This window comes from Myxine glutinosa, chromosome 7 (assembly GCF_964187855.1).
Source record: "Myxine glutinosa chromosome 7, kmMyxGlut1.1, whole genome shotgun sequence".
NCBI lineage: Eukaryota > Metazoa > Chordata > Myxini > Myxiniformes > Myxinidae > Myxine > Myxine glutinosa.
Genome location: NC_136267.1, coordinates 119,173,799 through 119,195,353, shown reverse-complemented (window position 1 = coordinate 119,195,353; position 21,555 = coordinate 119,173,799). Strand labels below are relative to the sequence as shown.

At 44.2% G+C, this 21,555-nt stretch overlaps 2 protein-coding genes across 5 annotated transcripts in view; one reads left to right on the top strand and one right to left on the bottom strand.

Moving 5' to 3' along the window:
• The window catches only part of LOC137413776 (bile acid receptor-like), a 65,131-nt gene extending 63,062 nt beyond the window's left edge, over positions 1-2,069 (top strand). For all 4 annotated transcript variants that reach the window (XM_078782196.1, XM_068099214.2, XM_068099212.2 and 1 more), the window contains exon 10: positions 1,543-2,069. In XM_078782196.1, coding sequence (XP_078638322.1) covers positions 1,543-1,781 — 239 coding nt within the window. In that variant the 3' untranslated portion in view covers positions 1,782-2,069. The remainder of the gene's footprint in view (positions 1-1,542) is intronic.
• Positions 2,070-13,540: 11,471 nt separating this feature from the next.
• Positions 13,541-21,450, bottom strand: SVIP (small VCP interacting protein). The gene is made up of 4 exons (XM_068099827.1): positions 21,294-21,450; positions 19,164-19,214; positions 17,919-18,032; positions 13,541-14,083 (listed from the first exon to the last, which is right to left on the bottom strand). The coding sequence occupies exons 1-4, from the start codon at positions 21,351-21,353 to the stop codon at positions 14,069-14,071; spliced, it is 240 nt and encodes a 79-aa protein (XP_067955928.1). The 5' UTR covers positions 21,354-21,450; the 3' UTR covers positions 13,541-14,068.
• Positions 21,451-21,555: the final 105 nt, after the last annotated feature.

The window sequence follows — 21,555 nt, the reverse complement described above, 5'->3', positions numbered from 1 at the left end:
GTCCAAGCTGGAGGTGGTGGGGTGACCGTTTGGGCTGCTTTTCATGCAGGGGGCAAAACTGACCTGGTTGTTCTGAATGGAAACCTGAACCAGTTCAAGTACAGGGTCATTCTGGAAGAAACATTGCTTCCATTTGCTCGTGCAGCCTTTCGAGGAAACTTTGTCTTCCAAGATGACAATGCACGGCCTCATCGTGCTCGCATGATCCAACACTTTCTTGCTGACCATGGTGTAGAGCATATGGAGTGGCCTGCCATGTCCCCGGATATGAATCCGATAGAGAACTTGTGGGCAGAATTAACGCATCAAATCGACCACTTGGACCAGCAGCCGACCTCTGTGCGTGAATTGCAGCAGGCTATTGTCACTGCATGGCAAGCGATTCCTGTCCAAACCTTGGCAAATCTCATGAACAGCATGCCTCAACGTGTACGTGCTCTCCTGAATGCTTTTGGGGGTTACACTAAGTACTGAACTGTAATTTTACTGTCCGTAATCCCAGTCGTAATTTAACTTTTGTTTTTGTTAAAAATAAATTTGGCTAAGGTGCAAAATAAAGAGATACTTCTGGAAAACATACAGAAGTTTAACACAGTACTGTCCATGAATTGAGTTCGATATCAGTTTACATCACTTTCAAGGATCAATTTATTTGTTTCGAAATGTCAAATGTGTTTTTTGTTTCGTTTATTAAAGGTCACATTAACAAAATCTAGAATAATTTCAACATAATTCCAATGAACTTTTGGTTCTAAGACATCTTGAAAAGTAAGTTCACCCCCACAAAAAAAAAAATTCCATATTAAATGCCAAGTCTGTATATATATATATATATATATATATATATATATATATATATATATATATATATATATATATATATTATATATACACACTCACACTGAACAATGAATTTTCCATTGTATAGTGATATACAAATTAAATAAATATAATATATTTTACAAGTGTTGGTCAAAATGTTTTCCCCTTGACGATTTTGTTAAAGGCTGGCAAAAATATTCTAAGGTAGCATGCTTACCTTTCAGCTTCCTCGTCTGGGTTAGATTCTGACACGACTACAAACTGTCAGATTGGTACTTCACAGGCAGGGTGTTGCATCAATGAGTGTGCTGTCCTTTAAATGGATGTTAAGGTTGGCACCTACCTCAAACCAGTCTGCGAGTATCACTTCGTGGACCTTAAAGATCGCACGAGATATTTGGCAAAGAATAAGGGAGTTATTCCCAGTACCCTAAACAAACTACAAAATCCTTCCTAACTTGATGTGGTGGTTCTGGAGGGCCACCACACCTACCATTATGATGATGAACAAATGTTGGTCCTTTTTCCCTCTCCAGTTCCCAGCCAGATTTACACAATATATTTTCCAGGATGTATGTACAGTGCTTAATTTATATATTTACTAAAGTGTATATTTTCTGGCCCACCCCACGATGTGAACTGTTTTGTTCTATCTCAAAACATCCAAATCTTTGCCTCAACTCCCCCCAACCCTCTTCCACTTCACCCCAACCTCAAAAGACCGACCGTACGTCCATGACCGGTCTAGGGTCGAGCGCCTTCAAGCTCCCCTCGTCTCCACGCTTGAGGCCGTTTCTCGACTGAGCAGGCCCCACGAGCCACAACGCTTCGCCCGGTTATTGAGCAAACTTACTTCCCTTCGAACTCTGAACCACAACCACTCCGAGCTGCTTGTCGCGTGGAAGAGGAAAGACCACAAGCTTACACCATTGTTGTGTGAAATCTGGGATATGCAGTAAGTGTTAAAGAAGATGAATTGAAGAGATTTGTGTGACAATCAGTCTTGCCTCAACCAAAGCTTGAAACAAAAGTTAACTTTGGCATCGATGTGACTTATCCAGAGTCGTTTCCATTTTGGCCTAGTGATGGTGTGTAAGGGCGAAAAGCACTTTATAAGCACTTAAAAGCAACATGCTGCTCCAGTGCAGGATAATCCATCATTTCATATTAAATTAATTGTTTAACATCGTGATTTGAAACCTATTTAGTTCATCATTCTCTGAAAATAAATAACCATTCCATCCTCATCTGCTGCATGCTACTTCATCTAACGCTCCTACCTCCTCAGACTTTTCTATTTCAAGGAAGAATCATTCATTGCATGACTATTCCATCTTTTTGTGACGACGTCTCACCAGACGGAGATGGGATGGTTATGTTATTTTATCACAGTTGGAGTAATCACCTCTGAGCTGTCTCGTATGAGTTTTGATTTTAAAATGTCATCCTCGTGCTACTTTGCAGGCCGTTGCGTCAATGAGTGTGCGGTCGGTCACCAAGAGGGGACATTAAGCCTGCTGTCCCATTGCTCACATTTGTATATGGTCAGGAAGGATGTCATGGCTTCCAAAGGAGTAGACCAGTGTTGTTCTCCACAGTGGCTAGGGATCATGAAGGAACCTCTTTGGAGGATCATGGAGGAACATTACATGCAGACATGCACATTAGAAGACATATTTCATGTCATTTACAGGAATTACTAGAGAACCAGGACACAATGAGGGGAAAAAAAAATACAAAATGGTATATAAGTTATGTATATACAGTGCCTTCTATAAGTATTGGAACAGTGAAGTCAAATTTGTTAATATTACTTTATACTCAATAAATTTGGATTTGAGATCAAAAGATGAATATGAGGCAAGAGTACAGAAGGTCAGATTTTATTTCTTGATATGTCTATTCATATATGTTTTACCATTGTGGAACAATAGCACTTTTATGTTCAGTCCCCCCATTTCAGCGAAGCACAAGCATTGGAAGAGATGACTGTCAGGTGTTTCTTGTTGCATTGATCGTTCACACATAAGAGCTGTAAATGTCGTCTTTTTTTTTTTTTTTTTTTTTTTTTGTATACAAGATCGAGGCTCGTGAAAGAGCAAACATTAATCACACAAAAAGACAAACCGACACACAAAAAACAAGGGGAGCGGCAGACAAGATGGGGAGAGAGGGGGGAGGACACAAAAGAGAGGGGGAAGAAGGGGAAGGACACAAACACAACATTTGAGAGCAGGGACATCGGGAGGACTTGGGGGGAGGTGGGAGAGGATTAAAACATATGAACACTGCAAGGACTCTGGGGTGAATTACCGGGGGTAGAAAAGATCAAGGTTTTCGATGGGGGAAGATAAGAGATGGTGGTGAACAGCTGTTTTAAAGACCTGGAGGGAGGAGTGGGATTGAAGGGAGTGGGGGAGTTTGTTCCAGAGGCGGGAGAAAAGGGGAATGAAAGAGTGAAGGTGAGCAGAGAGCCTAGACTTTGGCAGTTTAACCATAAGAGGGTTGCAGGCAGATCTTGTGCGACCTGAAGGAATATTGGGGGGACAGAGCACAGAGAGAGCTGGGGGAGCAAGGCCGGAGAGGAGTCGGTAGAAGACAGAAAGACCACCAACCTGCGGTGCCTGCGGTGAGTGAGTGAAAGGCCCTCGGCGTTGACTACATCGCAGGAGATTCCAATGATTCTGAAAGCTTTGGCCTCAACAGCGTGAAGCCGAGCAAGGTGTGAGGCAGGAGCACCAGCCCAGAGGGGGGAACAGTATTCCATTGAGCTGCGGATGAAAGCCTTGTATGTGGTGAGGAGCTCAGGTGTGCCAAGGAAGGACTTCGCACGACGGAGGATGCCCAGTCGGCGACTGGCTTTGGAGGCCAGCTTGGAAATGTGGTTTTCCCAAGAAAGATCATGGCAGATAGTGAGACCCAAAAGCTTGAGCGACAGAACTTCTTGGAGAGGATTGTTGAGAAAGTAGATGGGAGGGTTGTCCAGTCGGTCCTTTCGGAGAGACATTGTAAGAGTGTGAGATTTGTCAGGATTGAAAGACATGTTCCACTTGTTTGACCAGTCTGTGATTTTGTCCAGGTCTGCAGAGAGTGAGGAGGCTGCAGACTGCCGATCTGAGGGATGAGGAATGGAGCGACAGAGAGTAGAGTCGTCAGCAAAGAGATAGAGAGGATTTTCAAGAGAGTCAGAGAGATCATTGATGAAGACCAGAAAAAGCACAGGGCCCAGAACACTACCTTGGGGAACTCCAGCCTGAACAGGAAGAGGAGATGAGAGAAACCCATTCAGGGCCACACGTTGACTACGACCAGAGAGGAAGTCCGCCAGCCATGCGTGGAGATTTCCATGGATACCAAAGGAGGAGAGTTTGGAGAGCAGAGCAGGGTGCCAGACCGTATCGAAGGCACGTGAAATGTCAAGGGAGACAGCTCTAATTTCCTGTTTGGCGTTGAGGACCTCCATCCATTGTTGAGAAAGCAGAAGCAGCATGTCCAGAGTAGAGTGACCAGGTCTGAAACCAAATTGATGATCAGAGATCAAGCCATTGGAGAAGAGGAAAGATTTAATATCTGAAGCAATGATGGATTCCATGACTTTGCTGATAATTGGGAGAAGGCTGATTGGTCTGTAGTTGCTGGGATCTGTTTTTGCACCTTTTTTGTGCAAAGCGGTGATGTTGGCTGATTTCCAAGCAGATGGCAGATGACCTTGAGCAAAAGAGAGGGTGAAGAGAACAGAAAGAGGGAGTGAAAGAGCAGAAGAACATGATTTTAGGACCCGTGGGCTGATGCCGTCAGGACCAGTTGCAGAATCAGAGTCGAGGGTTGACAGAAACTTTTCCACCTTGTCAGGAGGAAAGGACACAGAGTCCAGGAGCAGCTGGGTACGACTGGGTATGGTGGGTACAGAGAGGGATGGGTTTGGGACACAAGATTTAGAGGCAAACACAGAGTTGAGGCATTCAGCTTTTTCACGTGCGGAGTCAGCCGTTAAGCCGTTTGAGGTGAGGGAGGGGATGGAGGGGGAACAAACACCAGAAACAGATTTGACCAGACGCCACCAGGATTTGGAAGAGGGAGACAGATAAGAGAGTTCGGTCTTGAGAATGGTGAGATATTGTTTCCTGGCTCTCCTGAGGGTGGAGACACACTTGTTTCGGGCTTTGTGAAAGGAAATGAGATTTCCTTCCGTTGGATTTGCTTTCCAGGAGACGAAAGCAAGTTGTTTCAGGGCAACAGCCTCACCACAAGATTCCGTGTACCATGGACGGGAGGAAGGGTATGACAACTGAAGACGAGATGGTATAAATCTGTGCATGAGAGAGAGCAATTTACTTTGAAAGAATTCCCAGGATGAGTTGATGTCAGAGGCGGTAGAGATGGGAGACCAGTCCAGATGATTGATGGCTGCTTGAAGACCGTGCCAGTTGGCCTGAGTGAAATGCCAGACTCGTCGACGCTGAGGAGGCTCTCTGAGAATGGTCAGAGAGATGTCCACTTTGACAAGCACATGATCAGATGAGCCGATTGGAGCAGAAGAAGAGCAGCAGACATTTTCAGGGAAGTTTGTCATAACCAAATCCAGAAGAGAAGAAGCTCCATTGACTGAGATCCGGGTCGGGAAATTGACAGATTGTGTCAGTCCCAGTGAGTCGCAGAAGTCCTTTGCTGAAGAGCCATGGCTGGTGAGAGAGGTACCCACACCCAGCCAACTGGCATGGTGACAATTGAAATCACCACATATGAGGAAGAGAGAGTTGGGATGGGTAGATAGAAGTTGGTCCATATTATCAGACAGTGAGATGTAGATGGAGTCATCGCTGATTGGTGGACGGTACAACACACATATGAACAAAAGGTGGGAGCGAAGGGGAAGCCGTAGCCAAAGGTATTCCTGGGGGTGAGGTGGAGAGAGGGCAGTGGAGGGCGAGTGAGGAAGAGAGTTTTTTTATAAAGATAGCAACCCCACCTCCAGGACGAGGCTCAGGTCTATCATACCGGAGGAGGGAGTAACCTGGGAGAGATACCAAGGCATCAGAGATATCATGAAGGAGGAAAGTTTCTGTTAAGCAGATCACATCTGGTTTGTCAGAAGCAACCTGTATGGAGAGGTCAGTCAAGTTTGAGCGAAGGCCCCGGATGTTTGAGGTCCATACCGTTAATGAAGAGGAAGGGGGAGCATCGGGTCCAGAACAGGGGGGGGGAGGGGTAGGGTAAGATGTGGAAGAGGAGGAAGAGGTAGGGAGAGCTGTTGAAGGTGTGTCAGAGATTTCAGAATAGCTTGGAGAAAGGGAAGAATGGGGCAGACAAAAGGTTTGATGGAGATTGGGTGAGGCACAGTGAGGTGTTATTTGAGGAGGGGGAAGAGCAAGGCAGGAGGTTTGGGGAGATGAAGGTGAAAGTTGGAAGGAGGAAGAAGCAGGGAGGATGCTTTGAGGAGGAGGGGTGAGAGGGGAGTCTAGGAGGGGAGGAGCGAGGGAGAGTCTTGGAGGGGAGGGGTGTGGGGGGAGCTTAGGAGGGAGGGGAGGGAAGGGGCAAGGGGGGAGATTTGAAAAGGATGGGTGATGGGGAGGATTTGGAGGGGAGGGGTGAGATTGGATTTTGAAAAGTGTACGATTCATGGGAAACGAACATTTTTTGCAAAATGAGTTTGAGACCTTCGAGTCAAAAATACGTTTGAGGACACTGGAGGAGGGGTGGAGTTCTGGATAGTTTAGGGAATGTAGAAAGGAGGAACTGTAAGAGATGGTATTATATATATTTTTTGGAATGAATAGATTTGGTGAGCAAGACGAAAGCATCCTTTTGTAGGAAAAGAAGAAAAGGGTGTTATAATATATGAGAGAAAATAGTTGTTCAGGGGAGAGATTATACATTTCTAACCGCGTGATCGCGAACGAAGAACGAACGAACAAAAAGAACAACAAATAAACGAATAAGACCTGGGAAGGATTTTTTTTTTGGGGTTTTTTTTTTTTGTTTGTTTTGTGAGTACAGATATTAAACAAGGAGGTACGGGGTGAACGACTGGTACGAAACAGAGAACGAAAATAATATCAGCGCATTCGACGAATCGCTGAGAGAAAAACAAACCACAAGGTCTGAGACGGTACGGTAGTCTCAGCCTACGAGTACTAGGCCGCAGAATACTCGATACCATTAACCGACGATTGTGTATACATGAACGAAAAATTAGCACCGAAAATTTTCCAAAAGATACGCTGTAGGTACATACACCGAAAGATAGATACAGTCTCGACAAAAACACAATTGAGAAATATCACTTAGCTTCGAAAGCGTGAGCGCATGGTAGCAGCTTCGAAAAGACCAAAGACTTCTAGTCTTGGTTTTAGCCTTTGCTTTTGCCTTGGGAGTCTGAAAGCATAAACCACCATGAATACAAGGAACTGTCTATGAAAGAAAAGCAAGCAATTTGAAAGCTGAAAGAACAGAATAATTATATTATAACCATAGCACACCAACTGGACATAGCACATTCAACTAGAAATCATCTGTAAATGCAAAGCCAGTCGCTTCCGTTTATATTCAGACACCGTCTTCTTCTTCCGTATGCTCAAAATAACGAAAACGGTTAAAAAATATATATACAAGATGAAAGTTGTTGATTTTATGCAGCCTTGACCTTTGAGCTTTCGATCTAAAAAAATAATCAGCTTCTAACTTTTGTTTGGTGAACCAATTCTGTGACTCAATATGCAAATTATTTAAATTTTAGGTCAATCGGGTGAAAATTGATGACTTTACACAACCATGTCCTTTGACCTTTTGATCTAAAAAAACCAAAACAATCGCCTTGTCGCTTTTGATTGATGAGCCAAATGCAGTGATCCAATATACCGATTCTTTAAATTTCAGGTCAGTTGGGTGAAAATTGGCGATTTTACACAACCATGACCTTTTGATCTAAAAAAAAGAAAAGCAATCGGCTTCTAGGTTTTGATTGGTGACCCAATTCAGTGATACAATATGCGAATTGTTAAAATTTGAGGTCAACCAGATGAAAATTGAAGATTTTGTGACAGACCTTGGACCTTTTCACCAAATTATTAATTTGCCTTCTCCATATTTTCATAATAAAGCTTTGTTAAAAATTTCATGACAAAATTTCATAAATTTTGTTTATTTCATCCAATTCAATCCATTTCAAAAATTTCATCCAAAATATGGATGGTTCATCAAATGGTAAATTTTAATTTCAGGTCAATTGGATGAAAAAAAAAAGAAGATTTTGTGACATTGACCTTTGATCAAATTATTAATTTGCCTTCTCTGTATTATCATAATGGAGCTTTGGTGAAAATTTGATGACAATAGCTCAAATGGTAAAAAAAAAAGGTGCTAATGCATTTGTGAAAAGAAATAGAGTCAAATCCCACTATAACTTTTGCCGGAAGTAGGATAGCCGAGAGGTACGTATACTCTTCGCCTCTGAGCTGTCTAACCTGGGTTTGAATCCCGACCCAGCTATAAACTGTAATCCTGGTGTTTCACAGGAATGGTGATTCATCAGTGTCATTCTTCGGATGGATGTTAAAAGTTGGTCTAAGGTATTAAATACATATGTACACATAGTGTTGTCTGTCACATTAGTTTGTTAATGTTAAAGATCTCACGGCATCCTTCCTGAAGTTATCGCCGGCACCCTGGCCAAATTCCTGTTCTATCCTACAGGGGGCTGCATCAGCGGCAGCAAACGATGCTACCGGCAGCCATGTAGTGCATACCAAAAAGATGATGTCAGAAGCAGTGCCAGCAGTGGGCACTGTATCATAGATCATTCCGTTCTTTGGAGGGGACATTTAGTCAGCTTTCCTTTCCGGTGGTACTCACTTATCGATGGTTCGAATTTCACGTTGATTTTTTTTGAAGGGTAAACCTTTGAGGCTATACCTTTATTGTGCAGGTATAATGGTGAGGGTGGGTAGATATTGTGCCAGCATATCAGCGCCAAACCCAGAACCTAGTTAGTAGGCTACAATCTGGGAAATTAAGATGCAACCAGCAGACTAAACATTGCTCACATATGCATTCCCTGCACATAGATGATCACATCCGCAAATTTTACCTTTTATTCACTTCAAAATACACTCTCAGCCTATTAGAGCCAAGGGGTCAAGGCTGTGCATTGTCTTTGCCCAAACAATTCTCCATTGAAGTAACAGAAGATGCCTCGTCTGATACAGTTTTATCCATTGGACCTTGAGAGACCTTGGTGATAAAAGTTAAACTTGTTTCTCATTTTTAAGTGACTGGCTGGGGGTGAGTATGAAAGTCCCAGTGCTATATTCCCTCCATTTGGTGAGGGTTTTGCTGCAGAAGTACCTCTGCTAAAAATCATTCAAGTTGTCGTGATAAATTGTGATTTTGCAATGTTTCTAGTGATAAATTGTGATTTTTGTGCTATAAAAAGATTGCAATGCACAATTTGACTGTAGGTTAATCCTTAATGCCTACTCTTGTTTAATATTCAACTGACATGTTTACTGCAGGAAATAAAAACACTCGTGTGTTGTGAATATGAGAAAATTAACGTATTTTGTCATCTGTACCACGGATATGAGTGAATGTTATTACCAAAGGATTAAGGTATTTTGACTTTCCCTTTTCTTTTTTTTTTGTATACAGAATTGAGGCTCGTGTAAGAGCTAACACATATAACACAAAAAACATAAACGGACACATAAAACATAATAAAGGGAGCGGGAGACAAGAGGGGGGGGGGGAGGGGAGAGAGAGAGGGAAGCACACAAGCACAACAGTAGAGAACAAAGATATCGAGAGATCTGTGGAAGGGACAGGGCTGGAGGAGGTGGGCGTAGGGTACACGGAACACTACTAGGAATTTCAGGACATAACTTGGGGATTGAAAGAGGCGGATTTGGGGTGTTTTAACGGGTAGAAAAGATCAAGGTTTTGGATGGGGGATAAGATAAATAGGAGAGATTGAAGAGAAGAGATTTTGGCGAACAGCTGTTTTAAAGACCTGGTGGGAGGAGTGGGATTGAAGAGAGTGAGGGAGTTTGTTCCAGAGGCGGGAGAAAAGAGGAATTAAAGAGTGAAGATGAGCAGAGAGTCTCGATTTTGGCAGTTTCACCAGAAGAGGGTTTCTGGCAGATCTTGTGCGTTCTGCAGGAATATTTGGGGGGCAGAGCACAGACAGAGCAGGGGGAGCAAGGTCAGAGAGGAGTCGCTAGAAGACAGAAAGACCACCAACCTGCCTGCAGTGATCGTGAAAGGCCCTCAGAATCAGCTTCATCGCAGGAGATACCAATGATTCTAAAAGCTTTGGTTTCCGTGTGGCCATATGGAGGGTGGCTCTTGTGCTATGTAGCTTAGGGGTTAAGGGTAAAATGATTCTAAAAGAAAGGCCCCTTCTCTGGTTATACAGCATTACAAGCATGCATGCACGTGCACACACAATGAATGAATGAATGATCGTTTTAAGGCCATTTTCCCCGCTAGTGCGGGGGTTAGCCTTGCGGGCCCCATGACAATCATGGTTTCCTGTTTGAGGCAATGTTTTTATGGCCGGATGCCCTTCCTGACGCCAACCCTTAGTCGCCTCTTACGATGCGCAGGGATAGGGTGTACCTATTCTAAATCGGGGTACGCACCGTGATCATTCATCCCAGCAAGCTGGTACTCAATTTGCCGACCTCGGAAGGATGACAGGCTGAGTCAACCCCCCCTGGCGTTAATTCAGCGATCGACCGGGATTCGAACCCAGGATCCTCGGATCCCAAGCCGGCACCCTAACCGCTAAACCAACACCACACACACACACACACACACACACACACACACACACACACACACACACACACACACACACACACACACACACACACACACACACACACACACACACACACACACACACACACACACACACACACACACACATTCATTCACACACACACACGTTTGGCAATGGAATACCTTAGGCCAGGTAGGATTGTATAGGTAGTGTGCTCCGACTGTCGTGAAGAAGAAAAAACCTGTAACTTAAGTCAGATCCGTATGTTCGGATTAAGTGTGACGTGTGGCCATACGGAGGGTGGCTCTTGTGCTATGTAGCGTTGGGGTTAAGGGCAAATCCTCTGAACGTAAATGACCTCTGTGATTTTTCCCTTGTTCCTTATGACACTACACTACACACACTACCAGCCAAGCGATTGGCGCGTAATTATAAACATTAAATGAACTGACCGGATTCAGACATTTGAACAATGCCACTGACGCTGCCAGCCGATTCATCACAAGGGCACAGGAGGGGCATGAGGCCCCGCCCCGAGGGGTGATGATTGGTCGGTACCATGAAGCGATGAGATGGACTCTTTGATTGGAGCATGCGCAGACGTCATCAGATGACGTTCGAGACCGGGGAACAAAAAGGCTGAGGACCGCCATTTTCTCTCTTGCGCTGGGTTTTCAACACGAGCAGACGCATCTCTTTTGTGTCCTGAGCTGATAAAAGGCGGGCGCAGTTAGTGCTCCTTTTCTCTTCCTCGTCTTTGGTCCTGACATTGGCGGTCGCAGCTCGTGGACTCTGACACGCTTGGTTTGTGGCTTCGTGAAGGCTGTGTGCCATGCCGTGTGAGCTTGGAGAGACCGCGGTGCTTTGTGGAGCGGACAACGAGGAAGGAGCGAGGGCCTGAGCGCTGCACGTTGGCGAATGGGGTGAACGCAGCTGCGCACCAAGGCCTGTTTCGCACGCACAGACCAGGGACCCGTGCGACACCGACCGGGTTGGGGACCGCTTGAGGAGACCACGGAGTTCAGGCAAATGCACCACACAAACACATTTTTACTTTCGTTCTTTTATATCTCCCTTTGTCTGTTTTACGAGTCCGTATGGGGTGCGCCCCAAATAGGAATTTTAGTACTGCACATTTCTTGTTCCCTGGCATTATTTTTATTAAATCTCTTATTTGTTGAACTTTCATTCCTTGTCCTGTCCCGTTTATTTGTTGGTGGTTCGGAAAACCCGCTTCGCGCCCGTCCGTCCAGGTAAGCTTCGCATTCCTCCACTACTCCCTCGCACGTATAAATAACTCCACCTTAGGTTGACTGAATGCCTCGGAGGTAAGCTCGATCGATCATTCGTCCGAGGGCAGTCTTTACCGGCATGGACATGACAATATACAGTGCATTCAGAAAGTATTCAGACCCCTTCACTTTTTTCACATTTTGTTGTTGCAGCCTTATGCTGAAATCGTTTAAATTCATTTTTTCCCTCCTCAATCTACACTCAATACCCCATAATGACAAAGAGAAAACAGGACTTTAGAAAGTTTTGCCAATTTATTAAAAATAAAAATCTGAAATATCACATTTACATAAGTATTCTTCAGACCCTTTGCTATGACACTTGAAATTTAGCTCAGGTGCCTTCCATTTCTCTTGATCATCTTTGAGATGTTTCTACACCTTGATTGGAGTCCACCTGTGGTAAATTCAATTGATTGGACATGATTTGGAAAGGCACACACCTGTCTATATAAGGTCTCACAGCTGACAATGCATATCAGAGAAAAACCAAGGCATGAGGTCGAAGGAACTGCCTGCAGAGCTCAGAGACAGGATTGTGTCGAGGCACAGATTTGGGGAAGCCTACAAAAAAATTTCTGCTGCATTTTAGGTTCCCAAGAGCACAGTGGCCTCCATAATTCTTAAATGGAAGAAGTTTGGAACAACTAGGACTCTTCCTGGAGCTGGCCGCCCAGCCAAACTGAGCAATTGGGGGAGAAGGGCCTTGGTAAGAGAGGTGACCAAGAACCCGATGGTCACTCTGGCTGAGCTCCAGAGATCCTGTGTGGAGATGGGAGAAACTTCCAGAAGGACAACCATCACTGCAACACTCCACCGATCTGGGCTTTATGGCAGAGTGGCCGGACGGAAGCCTCTCCTCAGTGAAAGACACATGAAAGCCCGCTTGGAGTTTGCAAAAAAGCACCTAAAGGACTCTTAGACTGTGAGAAACAAGATTCTGTGGGCTTTCATCACACACACACACACCATGTTGAATTTACCATCTATAAATTTCCAATTGCTATTTTTAGAGGGGTGGACACTTATCCAACCAAGATATTCTAGTTTTGTATTTAAATTAATTTCCTGAAATTTGAAGAATTTGTTTTTCACTTGGAAATTGTGGGTTACAATGTGAAATTAAAGTTGGAAAAAGTCTCATTTAATGCAATTTAATTCCAGGATACAAGGTAACAAAAGGTGAAAATTTTGAAAAGGGGTGTAGACCAGACAATCAAGAAGTATTACTGAGCACTACTACCATTTTGAAACAACCAGGAAAGACCAAACTTGGCCTGAGGTGGTTTCATTTGTGGTCCACAAATTTCCTCGGGCCTATGTTCCATTTCCTGCCATGTAATGGCAATTTTAGATTCAGTTTGCAAATCATATCTGGCCACATGCCAATTCACTGAGTGTTAGACCAATGCCGTACCATCATTGTCATTGGTGTGCTCTTTACTGTGTTGGATTTAGCATGATCTATCTGGCGTTATTCAGTTGTACATGAGCGGTTTTACGAATATTGTTCTGTCAACATGATTCAACTTGTAAAGGTGTTTGACCTCAATCATCGATTCGAGTTTTTTCTGCTGGCATCGCTTTATCAAATTCAATATATAAACAGGAGAAGTGGCATATTCCATTATTCACATCCACGCACAGCTTGTGTAATTGTTTTAATGCCTCTCACTGGTTACGTTCCATGTGCAGTACGTGTAAAAGTTTCAGCTTTAGTTCAAAAGTACACGAATTATGCAACATTGTAAAAATCAGGTGTCGTGCAAAACAGCATGCAGGCTGCCCTGTGGGCTGTGCATTGTAAGATGATTTTATCTAGCTGATGAAATGGAGGCAGAAGCATATCCAAAACAAGTTTGAAATGAGGTTGCATACTCATTATGGAGTATTGTACAGTATTTGGAGATATTTCTCCCCTCTAAAAAAAAAAAACTTTTTGCAAAGCAGAAGTGTCCTTTATTCCAAGCAAACTGCAAGAAAAATTCAATCGTATTAAAGAACATGTGGGTACAAAGTTATGCAAAAATGTATCAATTCATTGAAAAGTTAAGATCAAAGCCAGATTACCGGTATATTAATTAATAGGATGTTTATTTAATCTTTTCTGATGTACAGCTTCATTTTGATAGCAAAAGTCCATATTTGCAGCGACGTCTCTCCTTGTTTCACCTTTTCACCCAACTTGCCACTGGGATGGGAAAATATAGTGAAAGCAATCAGAGATCTTTCACCTTATTTATATACCATAAAGTAAACTTAAAACTCCTAAATGAAATGTGATACTTTCTTTATTTGGCACTTGAGGTTGGTACAAAGTGGCATAATGAAGTTGTATTTTTCGGTTTATCTACCAATTAGCCAATACAAGTTCACTATCTACCAGCTACATGCTGAATAAGTAAGGAATAATGAATAATAAGTAATGAATGAATGAATGAATGATCGTTTTAAGGCCATTTTCCCCACTAGAGTGGGGGTTAGCCATGCGGGCCCCATGACAATCATGGTTCCCTTTTTGAGGCAATGTTTTTATGGCCGGATGCCCTTCCTGATGCCAACCCTTGGTCGCCTCTTACGATGCGCAGGGAAACGGTGTACCTATTCTAAACCGGGGTACACACCGGTAAATAATAAGTAATGAATAATGAAAGTAAAAAAATAAGTAATGAACATCATGAATAAGTAATGAAATAGAATGTTTACCTTGGAGGAAGAAGGCATGACCACTTGCACTCTCGATAGACAAAGGATTTTTCAGTAGGAATTAAAAAAAAAAAGTGATTCTTCACCATTGAGAGATAGGGCAAAAAATATGGGCACTACCCCTGGGCACTCACCTGGTAGAATAAAGCAGTATACTACACCGACTAAAGGTATTTTAAACAGTATCACGGTGTTTTAAACCAATTTCAATAGTTGCTCGAAGACGGGGCAGCATGTAGGACACCTAAAAACGATATGTAGCGCAATATGTCAAAAAAGTCGTGGACGGATTCGGATGAAACTTGGTTGACAGGTGGGGTGTGTGCAGAGGATTAATCGATTCGACTTTGGTGAAGATTTGAATCCGGATCCAGATCAGAGAATTGTTTAAAGTGATTCTTCACGATTGAGTTATTGGGCTATAAACGATATACTGTATAGCACGATATCTCAAAAGGTTATGGACGGATTCAGACTAAACTTGGTAGACAGATTGGGTGTGTGACAATCGATTTTCGTGAAGATCCGAATGCGAATCTGGATACATAAGTTTTTAAATCTTTTAAATGATTCTTCACCATTGAGTGATAGGGCCAAAAACGATATATAGCACGATATTTTAAAAAGTCGTGGACGACTTATGACAAAACTAGGTGGATGAGTTGGTGAGGCGACTAGAACAAGTTGATTAGCTTTTGGTTCAGATCTGCATTCACATCCGACCTATCAATGGAATACAAAATGTAAACTGTTCAGCCTGGTGTAGGCGTGCTCTCTACCGAGTGTCGTTCTAGTGAATTTTTTGAGTTATTCCTCCTTCTCTCCTTGTGTATGTCCAACCCCTCTCCTCCCTTAACCCCCCACACCCTCTGCTACTTTGTGAACTTGCTGCCCTCTCTTATTCAGCTCTTCCATGAGCTTAGACCCTGTATAAAAAAAAAAATCCTTAATGTACAAGGAAACAATCCTTATGGGCTTCAAAATCGATGATTGTCAATCATGGGCTTCAGTTGTCATACCCTTCCTCCCGTCCATGGTACACGGAATCTTGTGGTGAGGCTGTTGCCCAGAAACAACTTGCCTTCGTCTCCTGGAAAGCAAATCCAACGGAAGGAAATCTCATTTCCTTTCACAAAGCCCGAAACAAGTGTGTGTCCACCCTCAGGAGAGCCAGGAAACAATATCTCTCCGTTCTCAAGACCGAACTCTCTTATCTGTCTCCCTCTTCCAAATCCTGGTGGCGTCTGGTCAAATCCGTTTCTGGTGTTTGTTCCCCCTCCATCCCCTCCCTTACCTCAAACGGCTACACAGCTGACTCCGCACGTGAAAAAGCTGAATGCCTCAACTCTGTGTTTGCCTCTAAATCTTGTGTCCCAAACCCATCCCTCTCTGTACCCACCATACCCAGTCGTACCCTGCTGCTCCTGGACTCCGTGTCCTTTCCTCCTGACAAGGTGGAAAAGTTTCTGTCAACCCTCGACTCTGATTCTGCAACTGGACCCGACGGCATCAGCCCACGCGTCCTAAAATCCTGCTCTGCTGCTCTATCTCACCCTCTCTCTGTTCTCTTCACCCTCTCTTTTGCTCAAGGTCAACTGCCATCTGCTTGGAAATCAGCCAACATCACCGCTTTGCACAAAAAAGGTGCAAAAACAGATCCTAGCAACTACAGACCAATCAGCCTTCTCCCAATTATCAGCAAAGTCATGGAATCCATCATTGCTTCTGATATGAAATCTTTCCTCTTCTCCAATGGCTTGATCTCTGATCATCAATTTGGTTTCAGACCAGGTCACTCTACTCTGGACATGCTGCTTCTGCTGTCTCAACAATGGATGGAGGTCCTCAATGCCAAACAGGAAATTAGAGCTGTCTCCCTCGACATATCACGTGCCTTCGACACGGTCTGGCACCCCGCTCTGCTCACCAAACTCTCCTCCTTTGGTATCCATGGAAATCTCCACGCATGGCTGGCGGACTTCCTCTCTAGTCGTCGTCAACGTGTGGCCCTGAATGGGTTTCTCTCATCTCCTCTTCCTGTTCAGGCTGGAGTTCCCCAAGGCAGTGTTCTGGGCCCCGTGCTTTTTCTGGTCTTCATCAATGATCTCTCTGACTCTCTCGAAAATTCTCTCTATCTCTTTGCTGATGACTCCACTCTCTGCCGCTCCATTCCTCTTCCCTCAGATCGGCAGTCTGCTGCCTCCTCACTCTCTGAAGACCTGGACAAAATCACAGACTGGTCAAACAAGTGGAACATGTCTTTCAATCCTGACAAATCTCACACTCTTACTATGTCTCTCCGAAAAGATCGACTGGACAACCCTCCCATCTACTTTCTCAACAATCCTCTCCAAGAAGTTCTGTCGCTCAAGATTTTGGGTCTCACTATCTGCCATGATCTTTCTTGGGAAAACCACATTTCCAAGCTGGCCTCCAAAGCCAGTCGCCGACTGGGCATCCTCCGTCGTGCGAAGTCCTTCCTCGGCACACCTGAGCTCCTCACCACATACAAGGCTTTCATCCGCAGCTCAATGGAATACTGTTCTCCCCTATGGGCCGGTGCTCCTGCCTCACACCTAGCTCGGCTTCACGCTGTTGAAACCAAAGCTTTCAGAATTATTGGAATCTCCCGCGATGAAGCTATCTCTGAGGGCCTTTCACTCACTCACCGCAGGCAGGTAGGTGGTCTTTCTGTCTTCTACCGACTCCTCTCCGGCCTTGCACCCCCAGCTCTCTCTGTGCTCTGTCCCCCAAATATTCCTACAGGTCGCACAAGATCTGCCAGCAACCCTCTGATGGTTAAACTGCCGAAATCTCGGCTCTCCGCTCACCTTCACTCTTTCATTCCTCTTTTCTCCCGCCTCTGGAACAAACTCCCTCACTCCCTTCAATCCCACTCCTCCCTCCAGGTCTTTAAAACAGCTGTTCACCACCATCTCTTATCTTCCCCCATCCAAAACCTTGATCTTTTCTACCCCCGCTAATTCACCCCAGATCCACCTTGTTTGAAATTCCAACTTCTTTCCTGGAAGTCCTGGCAGTGTCCATATGTTTTATACCTCTCCCACTGCCCCCTTCCCACGCCCCCCCCCCCCCAAAGCCCTCGCCCTCTCTCAGATCTCTCGATGTCTCCATGTCTCTCGGTCCCTGCTCTCAAATGTTGTGTTTGTGTCCTTCCCCCTCTCTCCCCATCTTGTCTACCGCTCCCTATGTTATATGTTTTATGTGTCGGTTTGTCTTTCTGTGTGATTAATGTTCGCTCTTTCACGAGCCTCGATATTGTATACAAAAAAAAAAAAAAAATAAAAAAAAAAAAATACCTTGAGGCCTGTTCCTGTAGACTCAGCAGAATTCTGCAATTTGTCCTGTTGTTCTTCCATCTGTTTCCGACGCCTCGCTGCACCCTCAGGATCCTTAAGACCTCTGGCATTGGACTAATGGTGACACATCCATGGTAGGTTATCGGCAAATAAAATGTATAAAACATTGTTTTGGAGAGGGGAGAATGTTAAAAGACGTTAACAGCGTTGATGAGGAACATTCAGAGATTGAACTTTTCAAAGTGGTGATTTGATTGAGCATAATCCTATTAAAAGAAAATGGTGGTGGATGACCAAAGCATGTGATCAGATGAACAAGGTGTGTGGGAGAATGACCAAGGCATGGTGGGAGGGCAACAAAGGCAAGGCCAAATACAGTGCGAAAAAGGCACAGCTACAGGGCCAGAAAGGTGCAGCGGAAAGGAGCCCAAGGCATGTAGGGGCAGAGTGCAACAAGAGGCAATGTGCAGGGGATTTGTGACCAAGGAGCAGGTCAAGGCATGGAGGGGCAAGGTGGTCAAGTCGAACGACTGAGAAAAGGTGGTCAAGGCACGGAGGCAAGGCGACTAAGGCACATGGGGGGCAGGGTGCACAAGGGCCAAGGTGTGGGGGCAGAGTGCCCAGTGCATGTGGACAGTGCGCCTAAGGGACAAGCTGTGGGAGCAAGGCATCCAAGGGCCAAGGAGCGGGGGATGGGGGGCAGCGTGAATAAGGCATGGGGCAGGGTGCCCAAGGGACAAGATGCGGGAGCAATTCACCCAAGAGCCAAGGTGTGGGGGCGGTGCGAAAAAGACATGGGGAGAAGCAGGGCACCCAAAGGCCAAGATGCAGGGGCAAGGAACACAAGGCACAGGGACAGGGTGCCCAATGGACAAGGTGTGGGTACAAGGCAGCCAAGGACCAACGTGCGGGGGCAATGCGAAAAGACGTGGGGGCGAGGTGCCCAATGGAGCGGAAGCAGAGCGCCCGGGTGCCAAGACATGGGGGCAGGGCACACAAGGCACCAAAAGGTGCGGTGGTGACAGGGCAACCAAGGCACGGCGGTGACAGGGCAACCAGGGCACGGCGGTGACAGGGCAACCAGGGCACGGCGGTGGGAGGACAAAGGCTCAGGGGAGGTATAACATTAGCGTGACCGCCGCTCACAAAAGCACAACAGAGAAGGAAATGCAATGTCATGAGTGCCAAAATATTTTTGTAATATGCTGTACGTAAAAGGACAAATCAAAATCCTTTTTGTCACACCTCCTCTTGACGCTTCTCTGCTGCTTCAGCCAATTGCCTTCTCCGAGTCTCCTGTGCACACAAGCATCAGAACATGCATTATCCAATTGCCTTTCAGGAATCCTAATTCAGTGTTAAAAAGCACCTCAACAGGTATGCTGATACTATGAAATTATCATTTGGTGCCATCTATTTCAATCATAGACATATTTATTGATCTGACTTGTGTCGCACAGGATGGTGCAGAGGTAGCACACTTGCCTTTGAGCTACCTCGTATAGGTTCAATTCCTGACCAGCCTATAAACTGTCGGAATGGTGCAGGCCAGGCATTGCATCAAAAGTGTCGTCCATCAGGTTTGATGTTAAGCTCGGTGTCTTATCCACCAGCATTAATTTGTGCGTGTTAAAGATCCCATTGTGTATTTTGCAAAGAGTCGGCGAATTATCACCAGCCTCCTGAACAAATAATAAAATAACAAATTCCTGCCGAAACAACTTTGGTTAAACCCTGGCCAGCTGTTTCGTGAAAGTCTTGGGCCAAAAACTTTCCCCGGCTGACCTCAAGACAGTGGGAACTAGAATGGTACTCGGTAGAGCGCATACCTTCGCAAACAGTTTTGTCATAATCCATCCACAACTTTTTGAGATATCGTGCTAAATATCATTTTTGCCTTATATCTAAATGGTAAAAATATAATTTTAAAAAACTCTCAGAACTGGATTCCTATCTTCACCAAAATCAAACGAATTTATCCTTGTCACACACCCAACCTCTCCATCAATTTTCGTCCGAATCCGTCCACAACTTTTTGAGATATCCTGTTTGCAGACAGACAAATGAAAAATCACTCATCGAGTGACACTTGGCAAAACAGATCAAAGTAGAATGGCACTCAGTAGAGCTTCCTTTTGACCTCAAAAATAATTAGTGGTTGAATTCAGTGACCTGATATGCAAACCGTCTTCAATGTTTAAGTTAATCAGATGAAAATTGTCAATTTTAGAAACTTGGCCTATGTTGACCTAAAAAATAGTTAGTGGTTGAATTCAGTTAGCTAATATGAAAATCCTATTCAAATTTCAAGTTAATCGGATGAAAATTGAGGATTTTAGAAATCTGACAAAAGTGGTTGACCTCAAACATGGTTGGTGGTTGAATTCAGTTAACTGATATTTAAATCCCATTCAATTCTCAAGTCAATCGGATGAAAATTAAGGATTTTAGAAATTCTTATTGATCTTTGGCCTATGTTTACCTTATGACCGATGCTGATCTCAAAAATAGTTGGTGGTTGAATTCAGTTAACTGATATTTAAATCCCATTCAATTCTCAACTCAATCGGATGAAAATTAAAGATTTGAGAAATTCGAAAAAAAGTGGTTGACCTTTGGCCTATGTTGACCTTTTGACCTCAAAAATATATAGGATTTTGTCGGACCACAAACTCTACCATTCGGTGAAGTTTCGTGAAGATCGGTTTAAAATTGTGACCTGTAGGCAAGTACAAGTGAGCGGACAGACAAACCGGAGTGACATTCTGACATTTTGACAGTGAGTGACATTTTGACATTCTTGTCAAATAATTTTTTTGCCAAGTAACAAACGGGGGTGAAAACCTAATCTCAGTAATGGGGCCGGTGAAGTACGTACTAGTAACTATTGGTAGTCGGAACCATACTTGTCATAGATTCGTTGAACTGAGATGGGATAACCCATCCGTGCCTTGTGTTGTCATAACATTGATATAATGAGCTAAGTGCGAAGATGGAAATCTAAGTAGGCAAAATAAGGCAATTCAAATGACACACAAGGAACTTTAACACAAGGTCATTTGACCAATCATGCCTGTGCTACATCAACAGCGCAATCAACCAGTCCTGCAAATATCCTTGTACGATGTACCCCTCTATCCCCAATGCTTTTAGATATACCTACTTCCAGTTTTTCTGCCACTACCTTTCATGAAAGTTGTTTTCTTGTACTTTCGAGTTTGAATGCAACATATCGAATACCGGTAAATCAGTTTATTGGCGGCAATGGGAATGGAAAGGGTGAGACCAAGCTCTCAAACGTGTTTTCAATCAAAAACTCAAAAAGGGTTTGCTGTTCCTGTTCGACAATCAGACTGAGCGATCACTTCTGCTCACCTGGTCTGGGGTCTCATTGGCCGTGCTGCCTTCCAGGCACGGCCAGCACGCATTTCCCATGACTCACGTATCCTCAGACGCACGTACTCCAAAAAGCACCGGCGATGCTTCGGCCATCTGTCGTTGTCGTTGTTGTTGTTATTGTTGTTGTTTACAGTATTTTTTAGCTCCTTAGATATGATTAGGGTCAAACAACAGAAAAACGTGAAGAAACGAATGTGAAAACAAATAAATTGCCTTCGTTAAAACGAAACGATAGCGG